This window comes from Ictidomys tridecemlineatus, chromosome 13 (assembly GCF_052094955.1).
Source record: "Ictidomys tridecemlineatus isolate mIctTri1 chromosome 13, mIctTri1.hap1, whole genome shotgun sequence".
NCBI lineage: Eukaryota > Metazoa > Chordata > Mammalia > Rodentia > Sciuridae > Ictidomys > Ictidomys tridecemlineatus.
In genome coordinates this window covers 37,437,580-37,465,199 of record NC_135489.1, presented here as the reverse complement: position 1 = coordinate 37,465,199, position 27,620 = coordinate 37,437,580, and the positions used below count along the sequence as shown (strand labels likewise).

Here is a 27,620-nt window from a genome sequence, read left to right as displayed (position 1 = left end):
TTCTTCCTCTTTTTTAGGTTACAATGAATAGGATAGTTTTTCTAATTTCTTTTTCAGCAAATGCATTATTGAACTACAGAAAAATAATTGCTTTATGTGTATTGATCTTGTGTCATGCTACTTTACTAAATTTGTTTATCGGCTCTAAAAGTTTTCTGGTGGAGTTTTTTGGGTTTTCTCAATAAAAGATCATGTCATCAGCACACAGGTGATTTGACTTCTTTTCCTATTTGTATCTCTTTAGTTTCCTTCTCTTGCCTGATTGCTCTGGCTAGAGTTCTAAAAACTATGTTGAATAGAAGTGGTACAGTGGATATCCTTGTCTTTTTCCTGTTTTTAGAGGTAATGCTTTCAGTTTTTCCTCCATTCAGTATGACGTTGGCTTGGGTTTGTTATATACAGCCTTTACAATGTGGAGATAAGTTCCTTCTAGCCCTAGTCTCTCTAGTATTCTAAAGATAAATGGGTGTTGTATTTCATCAGATGATATTTTCTATTGAGATAATCATGTCATTCTTAATATCCTTAATGGTATTCATGTGGTGAATTACATTTATTGATTCGCATATGTTGAACTCATTGCATCCCTGAGAAGAAATGCACTTGATCGTAGGTTGCTATAGTCTTAATGTGTTTTTGAATGTAGCTTACCAATGTTTTATTAAGAATTTTCGCATCTATATTCATCAAGGATATTGGTCTGAAGTTTTCTTTCCTTAATGTATCTTTGTCTAGTTTTGGTACCAGGGTGATGCTGGCTTCATCTAATGAATTTGGCTGTGTTCCCTCTTTTTCTATTTCATGGAATAATTTGAGAAGGATTGGTATTATTTCTTCTTTAAAGTTTGGTAGAACTCAGCTGAAAATCCACCCAGTTCTGGGTTTTTCTTTGTTTAAAAGCTTTTGCTCGTTGCTTCAATTTTGCTGCTTGATATCGCTGTGTTTAAGTTTTGTCTTTCTTCATGGTTCAATTTAGGTAGATCACACGTCTTTAGGAATTTGTTAAAATCATCATGATTTTTATTAAAGTATAAATGTTTAAATAGTTTCTAATGATCTTCTGGATTTCAGTAGTGTTTGTAGTGATATTTCCTTTTTCATCTCGTATTTGGTTAATTTGGGTCTTCTCTTTGTTTTGGTTAGTTTGGCCACGGGTTTATCAATCTTGGTTATCCTTTCAAAGCACAAACTCTTTGTTTCATTCATCCTTTGTATGTTTTTTATTCTCAATTTCATTGATTTGGATAATTCCCTGTCTTCTTGTATTTGATAAGATTTGGGGTGTTCTTCTTCTAGGTCCTTGAGGTATAATGTTAGATTTATTTATTTGATATCTATTTTTTAATGTACGAACTCAGTTCTCTAAACTTTCCTCCTAGAACTGCCTTCAAACTGACCCAGAGATTTTGATATACTGTATCACTAGTCCAGTTTGTTTCTAAGAATTTTTGTAAATTTCTTCCCTGATTTATTTTGCTATTCATTCATCATTCAAAAGTGTATTATTCACTCTCCAGGTGTTAGAGTGGTTTCTGTTTTTCATATTGTCATTAATTTTTTTTTAATTTAAATTTTCTTTTTTTGTTGTTGTTAGTTGTAGATGGACACAACTTTGTTTTAGTTTTTATGTGGTGCTCATGATCGAACCCAGTGCCTCACACATGCCTCCAAAGTGCTCTAGCCCTGAGCCACAACCCCAGTCCTTCATCTTATTATTCATTTTTAATTTCATTCCATTATAATCTGATAAGACAGAGGAATTATTGCTAGTTTTTTTTATCTGATAAGATTTTCTTTGTAACCTAAAATATGTTCTGTTTTAGAAAATGTTCCAGGTGCTGCCCAGAAGACAGTAAATTAAGTTGTTAATGGATGAAATAGTCTATGGATGAAGAATCTCAGTTATGTCTGGATAATCTGTCGAGTGGTGAGAGAGACTTGCTGAAAGCATCCAGTATTGTTGTACTGTGGTCTATTTGATTCTTAATTTTGAAAGGTTTGTTTTATGTATGCAGATACACCATTGATGGGGCATAACTATATACAATCATTATATCTTCTTGTTGGATGATTCTCTTAACCAGTATGAAGTGATATTCTTTGTCTCTTCTGATTAATTCTGGCTTGAAGTCTACTTTATCTCTTATGAGAGTGGCTATCCTTCTTGCTTTAGGCTACCATTTTCATGGTATATCTTTTCTCATCATTTTACCTTCAATCTGAGAATGTCTTTGCCTATAGGGTGAGCCTCTTGCAAACAACAAATTGTGGAGTCTTTTTTTTTTAATCCAATCTGTTGATCTATGCCTTTTCATTGAAGAGTTTAGAGAACATTAAATATTATTATAGAGAGACGATTTTTATTTCCTGCTATTTCAATTTATTTACATTGCTTAATTCAGAATTGGTTATCCTTTAACTAACTATTCTTCTAGTGCAAATTATCCCAATGCTGGTTTTTATTTTTATTTTTTATTCCTTCTGCATGGAATATTCCTGCATTGAGTATGTTTTGTAGAGCAGGTTTTGTGGTTATGAATGTTTTTTAGTTTCTGCTATCATGGAAAGTTTTTATTTTATCTTCAATTCTGAAGAAATTTTTTCTGTATATAGTAATTTTGATTGACACCTTTTTTTTCAGAATTTGTTACATATTATTCCAAGCCCTCCTGGATTTTAGGATCTGGGTTGAGAAATCAGTTGAAATTTGAAATGGTTTACTTCTTAATGTGACCTGCTATTTTTCCCTTGCAGCTTTTAAAATTCTATCCTTATTCTGCATATTAGGCATTTTCATCACAATGTGTTTTGGAAAGAATCTCTTTTGGTCTTGTTTATTTGGAGTTCTCAATGTCTTTTGTATTTGGATTTCTATCTCATTCTTAAGATTTAAATTTTTTTCTGATACTATTTCACTGAAAATATTGTGCATGCCTTTAGTTTGTATTTCAGACCCTTCATCAGAATGTGCCTATTTCACGATACACTACTCATTAGGAAATAAAGAAGTTTAAATCAGTAAGCTAAAATACCAACACCAGGAAGGCTACAGAAGAAAAGGAACATATTTGTAAAATCAGACTTATATGAAACTGAAAAAAATAAGGGATGCCTCCAGGGTTGTTCCAAGGAAGAATTCTGATGCAATATAAGGCTTCTGGATGGTGCCTAACACACAGAGGAAACTCAGGAAAAGCTCAACCAATAATAGGATGACAAGAGAATAAAAATATTCCAAGATAAAACCTTTGGTTTTATCCTGCCCCTTGCCCCTAGTCTGTTTGGTTAAAAGCATTTGGATTTTGTCAAGGCCAGCAAGTCAGACTTGGTCTTAAAGGGAGCAACTTCATTTGCAAATTCAGTATCTGTGAAACTAAACTCACCTTCATTGCATCCAGTCTACTTTCCTTTCTTATGACTCAATTCCTGTTGCCAAAGTCTATAACAATTAAATCTTCTTTGAATTTTCATTCAAGTCCCTGTTTTTTATCTATAGAGACTAGTCAGATGCCAAATCTTAACTCCTTTGTAATATTTCCTTAATCCCCATAATCCTCCTGTAATATTACCCTAATTCTTTTCTTATCCTATGATCCTTCATATATTATGTCCTTGTTACCATACATCTGGACTATAATAATAAGGCAATCAGTTTCCATATTTCCTCTTATAGTCAAATAATTTGACATAGCATGCTTAGACTTTGCAGGTAAAGCACCCGGTCATGAGACAACACTACTTAAATACATGCAGGACCAGAGATGGAGAAATAAAGTTCACACTCTTGAGCCTGAAATTCAAAATGTTTCTTAACTCAACCTCAATCATTTCCAGTTTCATTTGACCAACTATTTTCATATCTCTTAATCTTTCCTAGGTTCTCACAGTCTTCTATCTTTCCCATATTTTGTTCCTTCCCTCCACCTGCTATTTGACAGTCTGTTCTGCTTGTATAATTCTACTCCCCATTTTTCTTTATATACACAAATACATCCTTTAAGATTCAATTAGAATATCCTCTCATCCATTAACATGTCTCTCAGTGGCAGAGACTATACAGATTGGCTTTGTTGAAAACATTTCTTGCCAATGGTGAGATTTGTTTGGCATGTTCTGCTCTGTGTCATTCTGCCATTACTCCATGTAACCATCATTTTCTGTTGAATTGCACAAATTTCTATCATATTTACATTTTATTTGGCCTGTGAGATTATAAATTTCTTATAAAAGTATTTTGTTAAATATCTCTTTGCCCTAATAGCACATGAATAGTTCAGTGTCTTGAACTAATTGACCCATAAATCATTCAGCTGATATTTTAAAAATCCGTCCAAAACTAATTATGTCCAGGCAATGCACACTAAGTCAAGATTACAGATTCTATTTAAGATTTCTACTGAACAGAAATAGATGAAAGAAACATAATGGTAACCTATTCAATTTTTATTCTATTTTACTGAAAATCTCCAGAACAGAAATTTCCCAGAATCAAGACTAATGCCTTTTATAAAAAAGTTGGCCATCAGAATAATCTAAGAGGAAAAAGTATGAGGTCTTATAGATGAAATTTATACATTCTCCAATACCCTTCCACCTCCTTCCACATTTGGTATTATAAAAAACTTCAGAGATAATGTTCTGAAACATAGATTGTTTATAGGCATTTCACCAAACAATATCTGAATTGTAGATTCCATAACCCCAAAACATTAGTCCTCCTTTTTTCTAAGAAAAAACAATTAATATTTATTAATTATTTAATTAATAAACACCTCCCCACTAAACTGGAAAGGTTATATCTAATACCTGCCAGTTCTGGCCTGAATAACAACAACCACAACAAAATTAAAAATGTATTCATTTCTGAAATAATATAACAAATCTTCCAAGCCAAGGTTGAATATTAAAAAGATATTATTGATACAATATAATATTATATTCTTAATATATCACCTCTATGTTAACAATGTTATATAGGATCTATTTCTTAACAGAAATAGAGTACTAGGATTGGATATTAAGATATTATTGATATAATATATCACACTATTATATTCTTAACATATCATTTCCATATGAACAATGACATGCAGGACTTATTTTTAACAAAAAAAATTCAATATTAACATCACAAACTAGTTAGTAAATATTGAAACAGCTTATACAAGTTATTATATGTTTTACGTTCAGTCCTCACCTTCAGGATTTGTTGTTTTATTTTCTGTAATAGCTTCAAGAGATTTCTTGCGGCCACCAAATAGTACCAAGCTTTGCGATCTGGCATTGCCTTTTAAAAATACAAATATTTCACCGTGAGGTTAATACAGATTTTTAAAATAAGCAACACATTGTGCAAAATAATGTTGGGAAATTGGTCTTGAATAAATGACTCTAAGAATAATATTAACCAAAACCCACAGTGCACCGTCTTGTGTTTCCCCTGCTCTTCAATGGGCTTGATACTTGGTATTAAAAATAGCATAAACTCTTAAGAGTAAGTAAATAAATCATCATGTGCAAAAAGATACAGAAAGCAGTGCAAGACACAGTGCTATGCGAAGGTAACAAGGCAGAGATTTGTATGTATTTGGTCATCACTTTTTGATTTTTAAAAAGGAGATATATATGTATTGGCTGAGAAATAGATGTTCATGGTGCATATAAAATTTCTAGGGCAAGTAACTGTTAGGAAAAGTTCCTTTGGAAAAAAAGGAATGTATGAAAAAAAGAATTTTATATTAAATTTTGCAATCTCCAGGGTGATTTGAAATTCTCAAATATAAAATCATATTATTTGATAGTTAATTATTGAAAAATATGTTTACTTTAAATACAGCAATTCCTCTCTTATGTTTTTGTCTAAGAGAAATGAAAATGTGAATCCACAAATAATACCATCCCAGAATACTGATGATAATTTTATTCACAGGAATGGAAACTACCAACAACCCAAATGCCAACCACTAGAAAAGCAGATTTTTAAAAAATATTCTGTAGTCATGCAATGAAATAATGCTGAAGAGTGACAAAAGAATGAGCAGATATGTGAAATGTATCAAAGAAGGTAACTCAGAGAACATATAGTAGACATTGAATAACTCCATTATTATGAGGTTTGAGAAAAGACAAAACCAAACTATGGAGACAGATATCAAAACAGTTGTTAACTATTCCACCAAGGACCTTGTTGAGGTGATAAAATATTTACTCCTACAGACTGGAATGATGGTTTCACTCATGTATTTACTTATCAACATGCACTAAATTGTAAATCTAAGAATTGAGTGTTTCCCTGTATATCAATTATAAAATAAAATATTATTTAAAGGCACTAAAATATTTTGATAGATTATACATAAATTAGCATATGACTTAAATTCCTATACAATATTTTATGTTAATATTTATTAACTATTATAAGCAATGTGTTTATATTTCAGTACACATTAAGGAGTAAAAATAAGATGAAAGTAAATTCATATAAAAGTATACCAAATATGCAAGAAACAATAAGAAAATATTGAAAACCATAAAATGACAAAAGATAATACTAATAATAACATTATAATCTATATAAATGAAGTAGATTCATCCCCAGTTAATAATCAAATAAAAATGTTACAGAAAATAATTATACATAAAATGCATAAATCATTTTGCTGAAAAAGAAAATAATGTCATCAAAATATAAAGAAATATAGACCTAAAACATAATAGCATTGAAAGCTATTTTATAATTACAGCTATAGTTAAAAATGAAGATATTTATGTAGTAAAACAGTATGTTGTATTTAGAATAAGCAGTATGTTTCTTAACACAAAAATGGACTTAAAGAAATAACACAGGGAAATAATTTAATTCACCATTATTTATCTATGACATCTGCAGTTCAAAATAACTAAATGACATACAGAATATCAAGAATACAATAAGATAAATTTGACGTACATATGAATCCACAAAGATACCATTTGAAAAGTAGTAAAACTTTAGAAAGAATGAATATATCCAAGGTAACAATAAAATAACTCAAAAAAATTTACAAGTAGAAACTAGCTTCATTATCTAACCAATTTTGTGTACAATTAGAAACCATTAAATGTACAAACAGTAAGTGTGTCAAAGAATAAATCTGCATCATAAAAACTTCTACTGATTAAAATATTTTATAAGAAAACATTTTGATAAGTTTAAAACATAATCAGAAATAGTAGTCAGCCTATAATCCCAGCAGCTCTGAAGGCCGACACAGGAGGATTGCAAGTTCAAAGCCAGCCTCAGGAAAAAAATAAATAAATAAATGTGAGGCCCTAAGCAACTCAGTGATATGCTGTCTCTAAATTAAATACAAAATAGGTCTGGGAATGTGGCTCAGTGGTCGAGCACCCCCGAGTTCAATCCCAATTACCAAAAAAAAAAAAAAAAGAGAGAGAGAGAGAGAGAGAGAAATAACATTCAGAATGTAAAACATTTAATAGTTGATAAATAATGTATTTAAAATATTGATAAAAATAAAATTGCACATATGTGATAAAGACATTAAAGAGAAACATAGGAAGGAAACAGTTGTTACAATGTAAATAAGTACCCAATAAACCAGCCCACACAGATATAATACCACCATGGAACATTATATAATATTGGAGGCAAATGTCTTGCTAAGTTGCTGAACTTTTTGGTTATATATAATGTCCCTCTCTGGTCCTTTCCTTTAGTCTGTGGGATGATAGCATGACAACGATGCATACCTTAGGATTCTCTTTGAGCTTTATTTTCTTTCTGACCTTTAGATTAGACGAACATTCTCAAATCGTTTCTAAATCTTGAAAGCCACAAGATTCAACGGTCAAGGAACTTCACACTAAGATTGTAACTATATACTGTTATATAATGTATATATTTTCAATAATTTAAAAATCTAAAAACATCAAGTAGTAGCAAAAAAAATGGAGCAACTGGAACATTTCCCCATTTGCTATGACATTTTTATACAATCACTTTGAACAATAATTTTGTCATGATCTATTAAAGTCAGTGATACAAATACTTTATATCTATCAGTTCTGCTGATAAGTATGTATTAAGGAAACTCAAGATGTACATAGGAGGATGTTTCTAGTAAAATTGTTAAAAATAACAAAAAAAAAAACCCAGGAAATTAACTAAATGTCCTTCAAAAAAAGAAAGGATGAAAATGGAACATTAATACAGTGGGTGGTATTATATCACACAAAGGGGCAGAAAAGTGAATGATAATCACCAAACACTGAAAAAAAAAGAAAGCAACAACTTTAGAAAGATAACAAGTAATATTCAACAACAATAATGTTCAAAGCAGCAACACAAATATTAATGCAATGTTTTCAATTATAAATATGTATCACACACTATCAATAGGGGAGTCTTTTTTAAAGAAAAGATTATGCTCATTAATAAAATACTATATAATTATATTTTTATTTTTTTAAATTATATTTTTAAAAGAAAATGAATATATGACAGAAAAAAGAGAGAGAGAGAGAGATGAAAATGATAGAGCTTGGTATACCTTCACTGGCCCTCTGCCTTGCCTTCTCTTGAAGAGTCTTTATTCTGATAGCGGCTGCACCTGAAAAAAGTAAAATAAAATATTTACTTCCAGAGTCAACTATCTTGCCCTAAATTGAACTGGCAAAGATGAAGGGAGAAAATAGGTGTCGGAAGAAACAGATATAGGCCAAATGACACAGGAAAATGCCACTCATAGGAGCTTTCATGTGACTCCTGTTCAGTGCTTTCAGGAACATTTTAATCAAAATTTTTATCTAATTTCCAAGGTTATACAGGATTTTTAAAATCCAAACATATGGTGAGATTGGACTTGTAATATAGCCCATTTATTTTTAGAGTCACACAGTCTAATACAAGGAGAGTTCCAAAACGAGTTACACACAGCATAACTACCTCTCTAGAAACCTCCCACTATAAAATAAAGAGGATTGATAAAAATTTGTTTCAGATGTTATATACATTTCCCCCCGCCTCCTCTCATTTTGGATTAGCTTCCACATAGCAGAGAAAACATTTGGCCTTTGACTTTGGGGGACTGGCTTATTTCACTTAGCATGATAGTCTCCATTTCCATCTGTTTACCAGCAAATGCCATGAAGTCATTATCCTTTATGGTTAGTAATACTCCATTGTGTATTGTTATTGTTTCTTGGATAGTTTCAGTTTGAGGTAGTGAAAACATTCTGGACTTGGGTAGTAGTGGTGGATGCACAACAATGTGAATGTCCTTAAAACTGCTGAGCTGTACACTTAAAATGGTCTAATGAAACTTTATGTTAGATATATTTTACCACATTTTAAAAAAAATTGCTGGAGGCAATTTCACCAGAAATGCATGAGGACCTTTCTTCAGCATTGTAGCCAGGGAGGGGATATATCTGGCAGCGGGAACTTCCCATGGCTGTCCCGCTGGGACAGACCAACGGATGCACATGTGGAAAGGTCTCGCAAAGCATCAGAGATGGGCATAACCCATTAGGAACTGAGTGGCCTACCTTGTCCTCACCTCTAACCTGTTATAGTGAAGAACTTTCCATAAATTTTCTTTGATGTCTTCTGATATAAATAAAGCAAACATGGGCTCCTTTCTTAGTTAGAAGCTGGACCGTCTGGTCAACTTTGCCCGTTCTGCCCTCGTTTTTGAAACTACTTTCTGTGTTCTGTGGCTATTCCGTCATACTATTTTTCCTAGCTTTTCTTTCTTTTTTAAAATTTATGTATTTATTCTAATTTGTTATACATGATAGTAAAATGTATTTCAATTCATAGTACACATAGACAGCACAATTTTTCAAGTCTCTGGTTGTACACAAAGTAGAGTCACACCATTTGTGTCTTCATACGTGTACCTAGGGTAATGATGTTCATCTCATTCCACCATCTTTCCTATCTCCATCACCCCTCCCTTCCCCTGCCTCCCTTTTGCCCTATCCAAAGTTCCTTCATTCCTCCCATACTCCCATTATGGATCAGCATCCACATGTCACAGAAAATATTCCGCATTTGATTTGGGGGGATTGGCTTATTTCACTTAGCATTATATTCTCCAACTCCATCCATGTACCTGCAAATGCCATGATTTTATTCTCTTTTAATGCTGAATAATATTTCATTGTGTATAAACATCACAGTTTCTTTATCCATTCATCTATTGAATTAGGCCCAATCAATAGATGGGTCAGGGAACTGAATAGACATCTCTCAGAAGATAATATATAATCAATCAACAAACATATGAAAAAATGTTCAACATCTCTAGCAATTAGAGAACTGCAAATCAAAACTATTCTACAATTTCATCTCACTCCAGTCAGAATGGCCGCTATTAAGAATACAAACAACAATAAGGGTTGGCAAGGATGTGGGGAGAAAGCGCATACTCATACATTGCTGGTAGGACTGCAAATTGATGCAACCAATATGGAAAGCAGTATGGAGATCCCTGGAAAACTTGGAATGGAACCACCACTTGACCTAGCTTTTATTTCTTAGCCAGCTCATCCCACCAAAGGGGAACCTCATTCCCTCTCCTGCACAGGACATGGGCAATAAAAAATAATCTAGTAAGAAAAAGCAAAAAAAAAAAAAGTTATATAAATGATCTATCATGATTTCTTTAAAAAAAACAAACATTATCAGCAACAATGAAGTAAAAAATATCAAAAGGTAGAGCATAATAGTCACAAAAGTACAAACTCTGAAAAAAATAGCTCAAAGTAGGTTTCAAAAAGGATTTGGAATGGTACACATATTACTGGGATGTAAAGAAATGTTTAATCAAACAAGAGCACGAATTATGATCTTCATGATGAAATTTTAAAAAGATTTTAAAGTGTCTAATTTTTACAATTTAATAACTGATCTAGAAAGAGCTGCAGTATTTTCTTTATAATTCTATCATTTTTAAATTTTAAAACTAGGTAAGAATAACAAGGAAATCTGAAAATGATGGCAAATGTGCACGCATTTGCAAGAGATGACCTAGCCAGCTCTATAAATATTTGAATATTAGTGTACCCAATATTATAAGGAAATTTCTAAAAGGCAACTGCAAAATACAGAAGTGTATATCTGAAGAGAGAAGAAACAGTTGCTACTCTATACAAAAGCCAGTTGCTGCTTATGATAATAAATTAAGTTGCAAAGGAAGATGTCAGAAAACAATGTTATAAATACTTTGGACAGTTCAAAAACTCTTTTCAAAAAAGTCAGTTTAAATTCAAACTGCAAAATGAGAGTAAATAGAATTGAGAGTTATTTTAACAATAAATCAGCGTGTGAAATGGAGAAACAAGATATCCCAAAGTTCAACATTCATAATGCTTTTCCTAAACACCAGCAACAATCTTTTTATATATTTCCTTCAGAACCCAAGTTTCATAAGGGGAACATATTTACTTCATAGTCACAGTATATTTTGCATCCAGCAAAAAAAAAAACCCAGGCATAATATAAGCTGGAAAATTGAGGGAATTTCAGAATAAATGAAGGAATAAGGGAGTTAAATAATGACCACATTGAGCTGGGGCTGTAACTCAGTGGCAAAGCGCTTGCCTAGCATATTTGAGGCACTGGGTTCAATCCTCAGCACCACATAAAAATTAACAAATAAAATAAAGGTATTCTGTCCATCTACAACTACAAAAAAATAAATAAATAAAAGAAATAATGACCACACAAAAAATAATCATTTTCTACACAGAGTTGTATATGAAACAGACCCTTAAAAACACTCATTCAAATAAACATATGCACTTAAATGTTTCTGTCCAGTGATCAACTGGTATTGCTATTCGATATTCCAATAATATAAAATTCCAATAGCAGCTGTTCATTGAAACCATGCTGTCAGTAAAATAATACATCAAAGAAAATTCCTGATAGATTACAGAACTTTAAATTTTTAAATATATTGAAACTATAAAAATTAACATGAAATATAACAATCCCACACTATTTAAATGAATTTATAATATATTAAAAAGGATAATTTATCATCTTTGAGTAAGACATAAATTCATAAGGAAGCCGTGGGCAATTATTTTCAATTAATATAACACAAAAAGAAATAATACATAAAGGCTTAAGTTTTCATTTATATAATCAAACACTTAAAGATTACCAATCCATCATTAGAAAGCTCAAATGAAAGGAGGAAAAGTTAAATGAACACATGAAAATTATTTATACTCTCTGGTAATAAAAATATAAACAAAAGCAACTTTGGAATCAGATCATTTGCATTGGCTAAATTAGCTATTTCATAATGACTAAATAAAATATAATATGTCATAGCAATACTGATACACACAGTCAACACTATGTACATTTCTGGAAAACATCATAGAATACAGAAAGTCGCTTAAATCCTCATATCTGTGCCAAATTCCAATTCTAAATGCTTCTCTAGAAACAAAACCAATAAAAACAGAAGCTAAACACAGATGTCAGAGAACATGGTGAATTAATGACATCTGAAAATCCACCTCTCCATAAATACAAAGCAAAAGAAGGGGCAAAATGGTCCAATTGCAGGGCTATGGAAATATACCAAAACTTTCAGAAACCCCAGAATCATTTATTCTTAATGAACAGATAAATCTTGGTAAGAATACAATTTAATGTTCCCTTGTCCCATCTCTGACTTTCCAGATCAACAGAGCCTTAACAAATAAAAGGCCACATGTCTCCGTACCACAGGAAGCAGAGGAGAGTTATTATTAAAGCCTCGTTCCTAAATAATTGTCATTTTTCAACATAACTGGTCATTCCCTAGAAGATTCCACTTACAAGGTCACATGTGCATGATCAAGAAAGAGCTGAAAAAGTTCTAATCTCTCACCTTTGGTTGACCTTGAGACACTGCATGAAAAGAAGGAAAGACTTAAAAGCAGGGCTGCCATCTCCCTGGGTGAGTGTTAAAGGTGCTCCCCAACATTTGAAGACTAGGAGATGGATTCATTCCAGGATTTAAAGAAATATATATTTAATCATTAATTGATCACTAAACAGACTAGTAGAGACTAAGTGGCTACAGATGACAAAACATATTAAGGACTAGAAAGTCACTAAAAAACTAAAAGTCACTACATCAACAACTACAAAAAACAGCAGTGAAAATCGACCCTAAGGAAGGAGAAGGATCTCAAATCAACAACCTTCCTATTACAGGTATACCTCCTTGTCCTCCACTTTTCTTTATCGTACTTTGTCAACACTGCATTGTTTACAAATTGAAAATTGTTGGCAACCCTGAGTGAAGCAAGTCTACAGCCACCATTTTCCCAACAGTACTTGCTCATTTCATGTCTTAGTCACATTTTGCTAATTCTATCAATATTTCAAAATTATTGCTAAATGTCATCTGTGCTCTTCAACATTACTATTAAAATTAGGGGCACCATGAACTGTCCCTATGAAAGGCAACAAACTTAATCAATAAACATTGTGTTTGTTTTGACCACTCCATGTGGTGATTCCCCATCTCCTTCCCTTTCCTTATGCCTCCCTCTTCCCTGAGATACTAATTTTGAAATTAGACCAATTAATAACCTTATAGTGGCCTCTAAGTATTCAAGTGAGACGGAGTCACCAGTCTCTCACTTTAAATCAAAAGCTAGAAATGATTAAGCTTAATGAGAAAAACATGTTGAAAACCCAGATGGTTGGAAAGCCAGGCTTCTTACACCAAGCAGCTTGCTAAGTTGTGACTCCAGAAAAAAAGTTGTTGAAAGAAATTAAACATGTTATTCCAGTGAACACATGAATGATAAGAAGGCATAGCAGCCTATCGCTGACATGGGGAAAGTTTTAGAGGTCTGGACGGATCAAATCAGCCACAACATTCCCTTAAGCCAAAGCCTAATCCAGAATAAAGCCTTAACTTTCTTCTTCTATGAAGTCTGAGAAGCTGAAGAAGAAAAGTTTGGAGTTAGCAGAAGTGGTTCATGAGGTTTAAGAAAAGAAGCCAGCTCCATAATATAAAAATGCAAGGTGAAGCATCAATTGCTGATATAGAAGATGCAGAAGTTTTGCCAATGATCTAGCTTCCACAGTTGGTAAAGCAGCTACACAGATGTTCCATGTAGATGAAACAGCCTCATATTGGAAGAATGGGCTATCTAGGACTCTCAGGGGCAGAGAGAAGTCAATGCCTGGTTTCAAAGGTTCCGAGGTCAAACCAAATCTCTTATTAGGGGTTAATAATAGTAGACTTTCAGATGAAGTCAATGCTTATTTACCAATCTGAAAATCCTGAGGTCCTTAAGAATTATACTAAATCTCCTCTGCCTATGCTTTATAAATGAAACAACGAAGCTTGGTTTACAGAATAAGCCCACTGTTAAGACCTGCTGCTCAGAATAAAAGTGCTTCCTTTCAGTATATTACATTCACAGTGTACTTGGCCAACCAAGAGCTCTGCTGGATGACATATATAATGAGGTTAATGTTGTTTTCACACTTTTTAATACAACATTCATCCTGTAGGCCATGATCAGGAGTCATTTCAGTTTTCAAGTCTTATTATTTAAGTAATGCATTTCATAAGACCATAGCAGCCATAGAGTGAGTCCTCTGATTGATTGATTGGGCAAAACATGAAAAACTTCTGGAAAGGATTCTACATTCTAGATTCCATTAAGAATAGTAATGATTTGTGGGTGGAGGTAAAATATCAATATAGACAGGAGTTTGGAAGAAGTCGATTCCAACTCTCATGGATGGCTCAAAGGTGTTCAAGACTTTGATGGAGGAAATAACTGCAGATCTAATAGAAATAGAAAGAGAATTTAAATTAGTGGGGCCAGAAGATGTGGCTGAATTGCTATAATCTTGTGATAAAACTTAAACAGATAAGCAGTTACTTCTTATAAGTAAGCTAATAAAGTAGTTTCTTGAGATGATGAAGATGCTGTGAACACTGCTGAAAAGATTTCGAATATTACAAAGCAGAGTTGATAAAGCAGCAGGTTTTGAGATGATTGATTCCAATTTTAAAAGAAATTCCACAATATGTTAAATGCTATCAAGTAGCATTATATGATATTGAGGAATATTTTGTGAAAGGAAGAGTCAGTCAATGTGGCAAACTCCATTGTTGTCTTTTTTAAATACTTTTTTAGCTGTAAATGGACACAATACCTTTATTTATTGAACCCAGTGCCTCATACATGCGAGGCAAGCACTGTACCACTGAGCTACAAGCCCAGCCCCCCCATTGTTGTCTTATTCTAAGAAATCACCTAGCCACCAGCTTTCTTCAACCACCTCCCTGATCAGTCCTAGACGCAGGACCCTCCACCAGCAAAAAGAATATGACTCATTTAAAAAAAAAAAAGTTATGACTCAAAACTCAGGTGATCATTAGCATTCTTTTGGCAATAAAGTGTATTTTAACTAAGTTAAATTTAAATAAGATGTACTTTTTAGATATAGTGAGATCTTCATTTAATAGACCACAGCATATTTTTAAAATCTTTTATTTGTACCACAGACCCAAAAACATCATGTGATTTGCTTTATTGCAACATTTCCTTTATTACAGCAGTTTGACCAAATCTAAAATATTTCTGAGATATGCCTATTATTTTAAGTGTTTAGTTTTCAACAAAAATTTGTGACATGCAACAACAAAAATAAAAAACCAAAGAAAGTATAGTCCATACAGAGAAATAAAGCTAACAGACTTTGGTAAAAAGTCGGTTTGGAAGCTGTAGTTATACTCTGATATATAAAAACTCTGAAGGTCATCACTATCCTAATAAAAAGAAAAAATTGAACAAAAGCACTGCCTCTTCTTAGATTTATCAGGGAATTAAAGTTATAATGTAAACTGTCACCTCCAAAAACAGGAAAGTAGTGCAGTTACAGAGAACCAGGGCTTACTAACAGAAGTTTCTGCAGCCAAGAATAGGTTTAAAAAAAAAAAAAAAAAAACTTATCTCTTCCTTTCCATTGACCTGACTGCAAAGGAAAGGAAGTATAGTTAAAACACAGTTATCCATTCTCAATGAACTGCTGGAGACTGAGTTGTGAACTTGCTTGAAAGTTAAAAGCTTTGGGGGTAATCAGTCTTAAAGAGCCAAGCACACCTTTGCTACTTTGATCTCCAGGAGTTCCACTATGTTCTCACAGTAGACTAGAGAAATATTTCTTCCTGTTTCTAGAAGGAGAGGTGAAGTAACTATTTTGAAACATGTCCTATGTTAAAAAAAAAAAAAAAAGATCAGATTGAAACAAGCCTAACAGTATTCCATTTTCCACCATTCCTCAAGGAAAACTACTTCAACACAAAGTAACCAATTAAGGGAAGAAAAATGAAACTCCTGTCCCTCTAGTCTCCCTGTCTTACTTAAGGTGGAAAGAAAGCTGAGAAGCATGACAACACCATGCATTTGTCAAAGATCAGAGAACTATATGGAACAAAGATGAACCCTAACGTGAACTATGGCCTTTAATTCATGATAATGTATCAATATTAAATTTGCAACAATAATGCAAGATGTTAATACCAAAAACTATGAATGGGGAAGGGGGAGAAAGTGGGCATATGTTGAAAACAAATGAGATCTACAAAAATCAAAATAAATCCTGCATTAATAAATTAGAATATTATAACCTTATTGAGATGCTAAAATTCCCCCCTCATTGATTTATCAATTCAATGCAATTTCTAGAAAATTTTCAAATGCTTTTTTTTGGGAGAAATTATAAAACTGATCTCAAAATCTACATGGACATGAAAGGATCCACAGTAACCAAAATAATATTGAAAAACAAAAGAAAAAAGTCGGAGGAATCATACTTCATGATTTCAAAAACTACTACAAGCTATTATAACAAGATGGTATGATACTGGCATAAGGATGGGCATATGGATTTACGGAAGAGAACTAAGATTCCAGAAAGAAACTATATTCATGGTCAATTCATGAGACAGTCTATGAGAAAAAAAAAAAAGAGTATGTTTTCAACAAATAGTACAGGTAGAATTGGGTATCCACATGTGTGATAGAACAAAAATTGGACCACTAAAGAAACTAACTCAAAATGAATTGCAGACCAAAATGTAGAACTAAAACCATAAAATTCTTGGAAGAAAACAAAAGGCCTTTGTGACCTTATAGAAAATACATATATATTAGTCTCTATTCCCAATCCCTTAACAGAGGTTCAAGATTCCTTGGCAATAGGAAATCTCTTATTCTAATGAGGTGACCTCAGATGGACTCCTGGATAGGGGCTGGTTGACAGGAATCTAACCATTCAATTGGAGGATTGGAGGGTCTGAACTTTCAGTCCCAACTGCCAATCTTTGGGGAGGAAAAAGGGGTTAAAAATGGAGATTATATATGGCCAATGATTTAATCAATCAAGCCTCTGTGAAAACCTAAAAGGGTAGGATTGGAGCCTTCAAGATAGAAGAACATATGGTGGAGGTTCTGGCATAACTAAAAAGGGCATGACCAGAATGCTCCCTCCTCCTCCCACGTACCTTGCCATCCATATCTCTCCCATCCAGCTCCATCTGCATTCTTTTCATCTACTTAATAGTAAAGAGGTAAACGTCAGTAAAGTGTTTCCCTGAGTTTCTTGAGCTGATCATGCAAATTAATAGAAACAGGGGAAGGGATCATAGCAATCTCAGTTGTTATCTGGTCAATCATAAGTGTGTGAGTGGCATCCAAAATTGAACTGAGCCCTCAATCCGTGGGATCTGACACTGTCTCAGGAAAGACAGCATCAGAATTTAATTGAATATACTGATTATGCAGCCGATGTCCACTGGAGAATCTGCTGCAGAATTGCTTGGTGTGTGGAGGGAAATTCACCATATCTAGGGTCACAGAAGTATTCTGTGTTGTGAGCATATAGCAGGGGAAACTGTGTTTTCCTATATCACCAAACCTTGAATTCTGTGTAATTTTTAACATATGACATCAAAGAAACAAGCAATTAGATAAACTTTATAAAAATAAAAATGTCAAAGAAATAAAAAAAATTAAAACATCTGTACTACAAAAGATACGATGGCAAAGGTGAAAACATAACCCCTGAATGGGCAAAATATTTGCAAATAATACATCAGAAAAAAAGTTTAGTTTCCAGAATACAGAAAAGTCTAATTTTTAAAAAGACAGCCCAATATAAAAATGAAAAAAGCATTTAATAGACATTTCTTCAAAGAAGATATACAAATAGCTAATAACCAACATATAAAGATGCTCCTTGTATATAGCCATTAGGGAAATGCAAATGAAAACTACAATAATACATCACTTCACATCCACTGCAATGGTGATGATCATAAAGCTTTAAAAAAAATAACAGAAAATAACAAATATTGGAAAAGATGTGGAGAAAGTGAACTTTTCATATAGTTCTAATTGGAACATAAATTACTGCTACTGCTGTGGAAATCAACTTGGCCATTACTCAGAGAGCTAAACATTATGTTACAAAACGACCCAGAAATTTCATTCCTAACTGTATTCTCAATAGGAATGAAAACACAGAGCCACACAATAACTTGTATTCAAACATTCAGAGCAACATTATTTATAGTAGCCCACAAATGGAAACAACTTTATATCTACCTACTGATGAATATATGAAAAACACATGGAATATTGATAAAGAGAAATGATAAAAGGAAATGATATACCAATGCATTTTACAACATGGAATTTTGACACTGCTCTGGTGGAAAAGAAGACAACCATTTTATGAAATAATAGATATAAAATGTCCAGAACAAGGAAATCCACAGTGAAAGAAAATCGATTTACGGTAGCCAGAAGCTAGGTAGAGGGGGAACGGAGCATGACAGCTGATGGTATAAGATTTCATTTGGTGGTTATGAAAGTGGTCTAGAATTAAATAATGTTAGTGATTGTGCAACTTTTTGAGTACACTAAAAATATTGGATCACACATTTTTAAAAGGTGAATTTTATGGTATGTTAATGGTAGCTCAGTTTTTAAAAATTAAAACAGTATCACAATAGCACACGTACCAAAATAAAAAAATAGTTATTTAAATTATGATGAATAAGCTCTTTACTATTCAATAACATGTAATTATCAAGTGGTAAAAATGCATAAAATTTTATGAAGTAATTTAAGTCAAGAGAGTTAGAACACATTGATATAAACATATGCATATGCATAAAAAGGTAATATATACAAAAAGCTAAAGTTATTTATTCTTAGACCTTTCATATTTTCTGTATTTTCCAAGTTTTATGTTGTAGTCTAGAAAAAAAATTGAACTTTAAAGAAAAATAAATAATACCTTGGGAATACAAGCAAGAAATCTAGATTGATTATGATGGAATTAAAATAAGATTGGCAACATTTCATGCCAAATTGCAGTTGGGTAACATATTTAAGATACTCACATACACAAAAATTAAAAAGAAAATAGAAAATGTGAGCCAAGAAATTTACCAAGGAAAAGTGCCATTCAAGAATATAAGCCACAGCAAAATGTTATGAGTGTTCAAAAACTGAAACAACGTATTTCTGCAATCCCTCCCTGCTGAATCCACTGGGAGATGGCCACCAAACAACAAAGAGGACAGGAGAAATTTGGCACAGGTACTGGCAGCAAGCCTTGAATATACTAGCTTTTGAAAGTGCTCTATAATTAGATAATAGTAGTGGGTGCACAATCTCATAAGTATACTAAAAATGTTAAATTACAAATTTCAATTCAATTTCAAGTGATAGAATTACAGACTCGTGTGCTTGTGCTACCAATGCAGTATAAAAACCATGGTGTTGGGTAAGAAATGGGGGGAGTACACATAAGGTATACTATGTATACCATATAAGAATAAACTGGGAATAAAATTATATTCCTTTATATTAAATGTTAAGAAAATGGAATAGAAAGTCAAGAAAAGCTTCCTAGCTAATTTCAGTATTACTCATAATGTGGATCAAATACACAGTGTCTAAAAAAAGAAAAAAGAAAGGTATTAGTAGGTGAGTAATTTTTATAATAACAAGACTTTCTGAATGCTAAAAGTGATAGTAAACCATACACACAATATGTGTGTGGCTATGTATTTAACTATAAAATATAAAAAATATAATAGAAATTAGGACATATTTTTGTAATTATAGTTAAATTTTGTACTTGTAAATAGCTAACATGACCTATTGATCTTTTTGTCTGAATAATAAAGAGAAATCTAGAAAATATGTTTTATACAACATATAAAGTGATTCAGAAAGTTTAAAATTGATAGTAAAATATATTTTAAGCCAATGAATACTAAATATAACAATTATGATCTCAATATAAATATTAAAGAAGACAAATATAAATATTTATAATTCTATACTAAATACCATAAAATTATTACAGTTATTCACATTTTTATAACCAATAACGTGAAATCAACTTTGAGGAGAGAAAAAGAGAAACACAGAAATCTACCAATAATAGGTAAATTAACATATTGCAATCTAATGAGGACTCAAAAGATAAAAATTAGTAAGGATATATATGGTGGACCTCAGTCACATATTCCGTGAGGTAGATCTTAAAGATGTTAAACTCAAGACCAAAATATTTTATAGGTCTAAATAATTTATAGGCCAAAGAACAAATCAACATCCAATTAAATCTAAAAGATTATTGCAGGTTTGTAACCCATTCTCTCCCTTTGGAAGTGAAGGAGAAGTCCCTATAGAAAGGAAGCAGGTGACCACGTTAAAACTCCTTGAAAAAAATGCTAACAGACATCCTGACCAGTGTACAGCATGGCATTTGTAAAGTGGAGAGTTGTTATCTGTGGAAAGCTTTTAGCAAGCTGCTTCTGTCTGTTATAATTGTAGTCATAAGTAAACCTGGACTCTATATACTTATGGGATATGACTCTTTAAGAAATCAGTAACTATAAAGCCATCTTAATAAAAATGACCAGCAACCTCCTACTGGGTACCTCTTCTTTTCTATTGTGATTTTCAATGGACTGGGGATGGAGCCTAGAGCCTCACAAGGCAAGTGCTCCACCACTGAGCTCCACCAAACACACACAAACATGCAGACGCACACACGTGCACATGCACACACACGCACACACATTAAAGGTTTCTACCGTGCTATAGTACCACCAAGCTGAGGACCAAGTCTTTAATATGTGGTTTTTGGGGTACAATCCAGATCCAAATTATACCATGAATGCACAGATATCCAATTTTATCAGCATTCTTTATATATATACATATATATATATACATATATAAAGAATATATATCTCAGATATTGTATTTATATATATTTATATATTATATTCATTTATATATATCAGATATATTTGCATAGGTGAAATATTTCCTATTTAAAAATTCGAAGATACTATTCTGCCTATCGTATAGAAAATATGTGATATAGAAAACATACAGGGTAAAAAACTCAAAAAATAGAAATAGAAATATATTAGCAGTATTCTAATGAAAGCAAATGTGATACTGACATGAAATTCTGTTTCATATATTTAGTGAAAATATTACCTGAAAATCAAAACATGACATTTTGTAAAAAGATATTCTTAATTGTAATAGAAATTACTGTCCAAAGCAGAGCTAATCATATGTAAGTATGAGGCATATGAAAACACAGTTGGTCTGCATGTTTAAGACTTTTTAATATGTATTTCAACTGAGAGCACAGAATAATCAAATAGTTGTTTATTTATAGTATAATAAGAATTTTGATACAACCACAATAGTTTCCTGATGATTGACAGAATACCAGAAAAAAAGATTTGTTTGGGATGTTAAGTAGTTTTATTTTGAACATAGACTCCTAGAAGTTAGTAAATATGATCTCACATTATGTTCTTGTGATGGTCAGGGGTAATGATGCACCTTTTTAAAAGTTTGGTCATAATTCAGTATATCATCCATCAAAGATGGCTTGGGACTTAAAAGTTTAAAATCTACCAAGACAAAGTAATAAACACTGAGGTCTAGTAAATTCCTGTGGCTTAAACACAGACATCTCAGTGCTTTGACTGATAAGCTGAATGCTCTCTTTATTGGCTGGTTGTTTTCCACAAAGTTTAATGATGGTAGCACACAAGAAATGGAAATTAATTTTAACTGATAATTGCTATTGATATCAACAGTACCAATATTGTTTTAATGTCATTTTAATACAAAATCTTTGCTAAGTAAACACATCTTAAAGGACAATTTATTAGCCATATTATTTTCCAAAGAGTCAGCCAACTAAACAGTTCCATTTCACATGCACTTACAGAAATAATCTATCACAGAACACTTACATTTCACTAACATGTGATGTGTGATTTTCTTTGTGTATGTCTCTCCATTGCATAGAATGATGGGGTGGCCCACATTGTATTTAATATTAATAATTTTCTAGCTTTTGCTTATAAACTGGTTTTGATTGGTTATTCTTTCTTTTAGTACAAAATCAGTAGATTTTGTCAAGTCATTCAAAGGAAAACCAGCCCTTTGAAGTATTGAAATAAACCTTTGGTCTTTTTAATTAACATTATATGCAATCCAAAAACTTTCTGTAGCATTTTTCGAATATTTAAATAAGAGTTTCGGAACAGCTGGGGCTGGGGTTGTGACTCAGTAGTAGAATACTTGCCTAGCATGTGTGAGGCACTGAGTTAGATCCTCAGCACCATATAAAAATAAATAAATAAAATAAAAGTTAAAAAAGAAGAATGCTTAAAAAACAAAAAGAGCTATGAAACAGCATGATTTGATTGCCCATTTTCTTTCCAAATCATGTCTTTGGGAGAATTATTTTAAATGAATATCCTGGTCTATTTTTCTAATTTAAGATCAGGGTCAATTTTCAGAAATGAAATCTTTTTTTTAAACATCACTACACAAAACAAAATAATATTTTCAAAATTAATATTAATAGAAGAAATAAAGAGCTAAAAACCAAAGTTATTCAAATATTCAGAAAATAAGTGGGGTGATACTGGAGTGAAATTCCACTCACTATTAATAATCAAACACAAAATCCATTGTACCAGGACTTCATCCACATTTAGAATTACTATATGACTACTTTACTTTATAACTGAAGAAGCCTGTGGAAATGTGATTACCGTCATAACCCCCAATAGTTCTCTCCTGCAGGGATTCACTTTCTTTCTAATGTGACTTTGCAGCACCTTCCATGAAGAGGTGGCACTGAAGTTTGAACATGGTTCATGCCCTTCAAAACTCAATTCAGATTTGGTCCCAGTTTAATAGTGTTGACAGGTGGTCAGATCTTTAAGTGGTGATACAGTAATAAATAGAGAGCAATGCACTTTGCACCAGATTTGATTAGTTACCTACTGTGTGGAAGCAGGTCGTTATAAGCAAGGCTGCCTCTTGTGCTTTGCCTCTTCCATCATGCCTGCTTGCCCTTCCACTTTTTGGTGATGTTAAGACACAGCTTGAGGCTCTCTCACCATAAGCTGAGTAGATGTAGTCAGATTCTTCACTATCCATAATGATAAACCAAAACAAAACTATTTCCTTTATAAATTTCCCAGTCTCAGGTATTTCTGGGATAGCAACAAAAAAACACATGAAGACATATGGAATCTAATCTCTAACCTTTAGATTTTGTGCTGCTTTTGTTACTTCCATTTTGATAGTTACCAGTTCAGAGCATTGGCTCTAAGAGACCTTCAGTGTTTCTGCCTTCCTTCTTGTAATCATGCCAAAGCCATGAGATCAACACCCTAACTGCTTACTGGAGTATGACAGACAACATACGGTGGAGCTGAGTCATCCAGTTTTCCTGTCTAAGGACCTTTGGCATGTGAAAGACTTCAGTCAAAATCAACGAGATCAATAATGGTGCTTGGTTGACCTGTGACTTACTGCAGATGTGTAACTGATCCATACAGAGACTACCAGATGTCAGGAGAACCACCCAGCAGACTCGTGCACAAGTGAGCCAGGTGATAAAATGTAGTATTTGTGAACCTCATACAGTCTCTGTTATGTATTCTTTTTTGTTTCCTTTTGTTTTTATGATCCTCTACACACATAAAAATATCCTTTCCTTCCGGACTATTAAAAAAAAGAAAAAAGGCCACTATTCAGACATTGAGATTAGGTCATGGGCTATAATATGTTAACCTCTGCTATAATATCATGCATAGAAATGACCTTGCTATCATTACACTGAATAAAAAAAAAAACTCCTATTTCAGGCTGCGATAAATAGAGCAAGGTAATGCTATAAAATCAAACATAATATTTAAAATATCATTATTTTCATTTTCCATGTTGTATATGTATTTATTCATTCATTCAATCAATCATTCATTTTGGTGCTAATGATTGAACCCAGCCAGGATCTCCTGTATTCTAGGCAAGCACACTACCATTGAGTCACATCCCCTCTCCCTGTATGTGTATCCTCAAGGGTGCACTGGTAAAAGTTTAGTTACCTCCATGGCCAATTACAAGCTACCAATGAAGTAGAGTGATGTATACAATTGGCTCGTATGAGCCAGGAAGAGCTGACACAAACAAGTACAACACTGTTATACTATCTACCTATTTTAAGCCTATAGTTGAACATTAATTATTTTTAAAATTGCTTATTAGTCGGATAGTGGATTTTCCTTAAGCTAGAATGCTCCTTTCTCTTAATTTACTTTTTTGGTCCCAGTAAATTTTGATTTTGTCATTCCCTGATTCTGGAAAAGATTATGCCTTTGCAACTACCAACTTCTGCGAGTGACATGCATTTCATTTACCCAAGATCTATTTTCAAAGAAAATCAATTTAGAATAAACTTACTTATCGTGGTTTGATTATTTTCAGTGGGACAAGAACTTTTCTCATTTTCAGGCATGATTATTAGCAGTATTTTGAAACCTATTTAGAAAGAAAAATATTTAAATGTAATGAAGCAAAATTAGTTTCTACTTAATTTCACTAAGAGTTAACTATTCAAGAACTAATATGATCAGAATGAATTTCTAATATTATAAAATATAGACATGTAAAAATCAATACTAAATTATGCTTAAAATATAAGGAAATCCAACAATGTACTCTTATTCATATTAGGAATACTATGATCCCATTAGAAACACCAAAGATAAAAAATCTTCCTTCAAGAGGGATATTTGATCCCTTGCTTTGATGATGACTTAAAAAGATGCCTGGCATGACGAGCAGATAATTCAGCCTTGTCCATCATAACTGTGGCTTCAAAATCCTATGGGAATTCTGAAACCTGCAGTGTTTTCATTTTATATAATAAATTTTTTTACTTACTATCATCTCTACTATACCTTCCCTATTCATTTTTAAAACATTTTATTATGTAGAAATTCAAATATATACACAGGAACTCAGGAAGTTTTAATAGGCCTCTATGTGTCCACTAGACAATTTCAACAATTATCAACTTGTGGCCTATCTGAATTCTATATACCCATGTATAGCCCTGTCTAACTTACTCATTCTTGATTCATGATCAAGCAAATTTCAGATATCATATTACTATATTTGTATATAGTTCAGGAATTATTCAAGTTTGTATGCCCATATTTTGTCATTATTTAATTTTTTTACTGTTTTAAAAAATTGTTTGGAGTAATAATAAAAACAAGGTTCATATATAACATTTACCCAAAATGACTTTGTCTTTTTTATTAATGAGTTCTTCCTTTTTTCCTTCTTGCTATTTATGCTAAAATCAAATCTTTTTGTTTTATAGAGATTTACACATGCTGCCAACCTCCTGTTCTATATTTTGCAAGTTCCTCTGACCTTTGTCATTCCTGTAGATTAGTATGTATTGGAAATTTAAACTGCTTAATAGAAAGCTAACAATTCTGTAAATTCTGACATAAAACTGCCTCTTAATTTTAGATCTAAATCATTAGAGTTTAGAGAATGGAAATTATTTTTTCAATTTTTTTACTTTACAAACCAGGAAACCTTGACTGAATTAGTAAACTCACTCAGTGTAAAACTCAACTTAATTAGAGAAAAGTGCTGTGAAAGAAAACCCAGAATCCAAGTCCACTGCTTTTTCAAATAAACAATTTGTTTCATAAAGACCAATTTGTTAAAGAAGCAAAACTACAGGGGGGAGAAAAGCATAATTAAATTTTATTTTATATAAACATTTTATTTTTTAATTCAATGAAACCTATAGTTGAATGTGAAATTTTATTTTGTGTTCTATACAAAATTACTGGAAACATCAAATAATAAGAAAAGAAAGTTTTCCCAGTAATGTAGAATTGGTTAAATCAGAAAATGCTTCTATACAAACCACTACTTGAATAAAATCTGGTTGAAATACATTTTCTGAATACTCATAAAAGCAATGTAAGAACATTTTCTGAATACTCATAAAAGCAATGTAATGTCATAAGGAATACCTGCTTCATGAGTTGGCAGAAGACAGAAATTCAGAGTGAGACAAACATTTTTCTAGGAATAATGCCTGACTTGAGAGAGGTGGCTGAGAAGTTAGGCAGTGCTCTTGAAAGCCACATAAAGCTCTGGAAACAGAAGAAGGAATCACACTCTGCCAGGTCAAAGTGCCCAGGAAATTAACCCGCTCCAAAGGTCTACATTTTATGAAGCAGAAACAAAGCACATGTGAAGACGGCCCTCAGACTGAAACCTGACCTCAAAGTGGTGGAAGTGAAGCAACGGTAGAATCAAAGGTGTAACCCAGCACGGTGGATAGATGATGCAAATCAACAGAAACAACAGACAACATACACTGACTCACAGGTACTCCAGAGAGTGAAAGTACCAGACAATAAATTGCCCACCATGTTTAACCAGTTTATAAATATAACATTAAAGTTTTAAATTTCAAGACTAAAAAATATGAAAAAAATGACACTGTAGATTTGAGACAAGGCCTCTTCAGAATTTGTGAACTGAAAACTCCTGCAATTCTAAACTGCAATTCTAAACTCCCTGGTGCAATTTAAAAGCTGATTTGATAAATCTGAAAAAAAAAAAGAATTAGTTAAACAAGTTCAGGAAAAAAAGCTTATGGATGAAATGTTCAGTTATGAAAAGGTGGAAAATTTACAAGCATCAATAAGATTTGGTGCTTCTGGCCTCCACTTTTGGGATAACAGAATAGATGTATTTTTCCTTATTTCTTCTCCTAAGAACCAACAAGAAAAAAAATTAGACAATATACATACAATAAACATATGCAGACTGCCAGATGAAGAGTCTAGGAGTCTTGAGACCAGTTGGTAAGTTTCTGAGATTTATTTTTTTAAACCTCTATATTCTAAAACCTGAAGCCACAGAGATCAGCTATCCAGAAATTCCAATGAGTATAGACCAGCTAGGGCTCTAACAAAAGTCTGCTCCTCTAGCCAAAAGATCAGAAAAAGGGCAGCTTAGTTAGAATACACTTAGACAATACCTCTATATTCTAGTCAAACAACAGAAAAATCCTGTGGCTCCGCAAAGAACAAGTCTATGCATAATTCACTTCTATGAAATTTGAAGCAGAGCTGATCAGTGGTTACCAGGATGGAGATATTGATCAAAGGCACAAAGCT

General features: G+C 32.6%; 1 protein-coding gene across 1 annotated transcript in view; it reads right to left on the bottom strand.

Moving 5' to 3' along the window:
- Positions 1–27,620, bottom strand: part of Ccdc178 (coiled-coil domain containing 178) — a 395,200-nt gene that overhangs the window by 352,405 nt on the left and 15,175 nt on the right. The window contains exons 2-4 of the mRNA XM_078030207.1: positions 24,862–24,939; positions 8,550–8,609; positions 5,198–5,287 (exon numbers count right to left, since the gene is read on the bottom strand). Coding sequence (XP_077886333.1) covers positions 5,198–5,287; positions 8,550–8,609; positions 24,862–24,916 — 205 coding nt within the window. The 5' untranslated portion in view covers positions 24,917–24,939. The remainder of the gene's footprint in view (positions 1–5,197; positions 5,288–8,549; positions 8,610–24,861; positions 24,940–27,620) is intronic.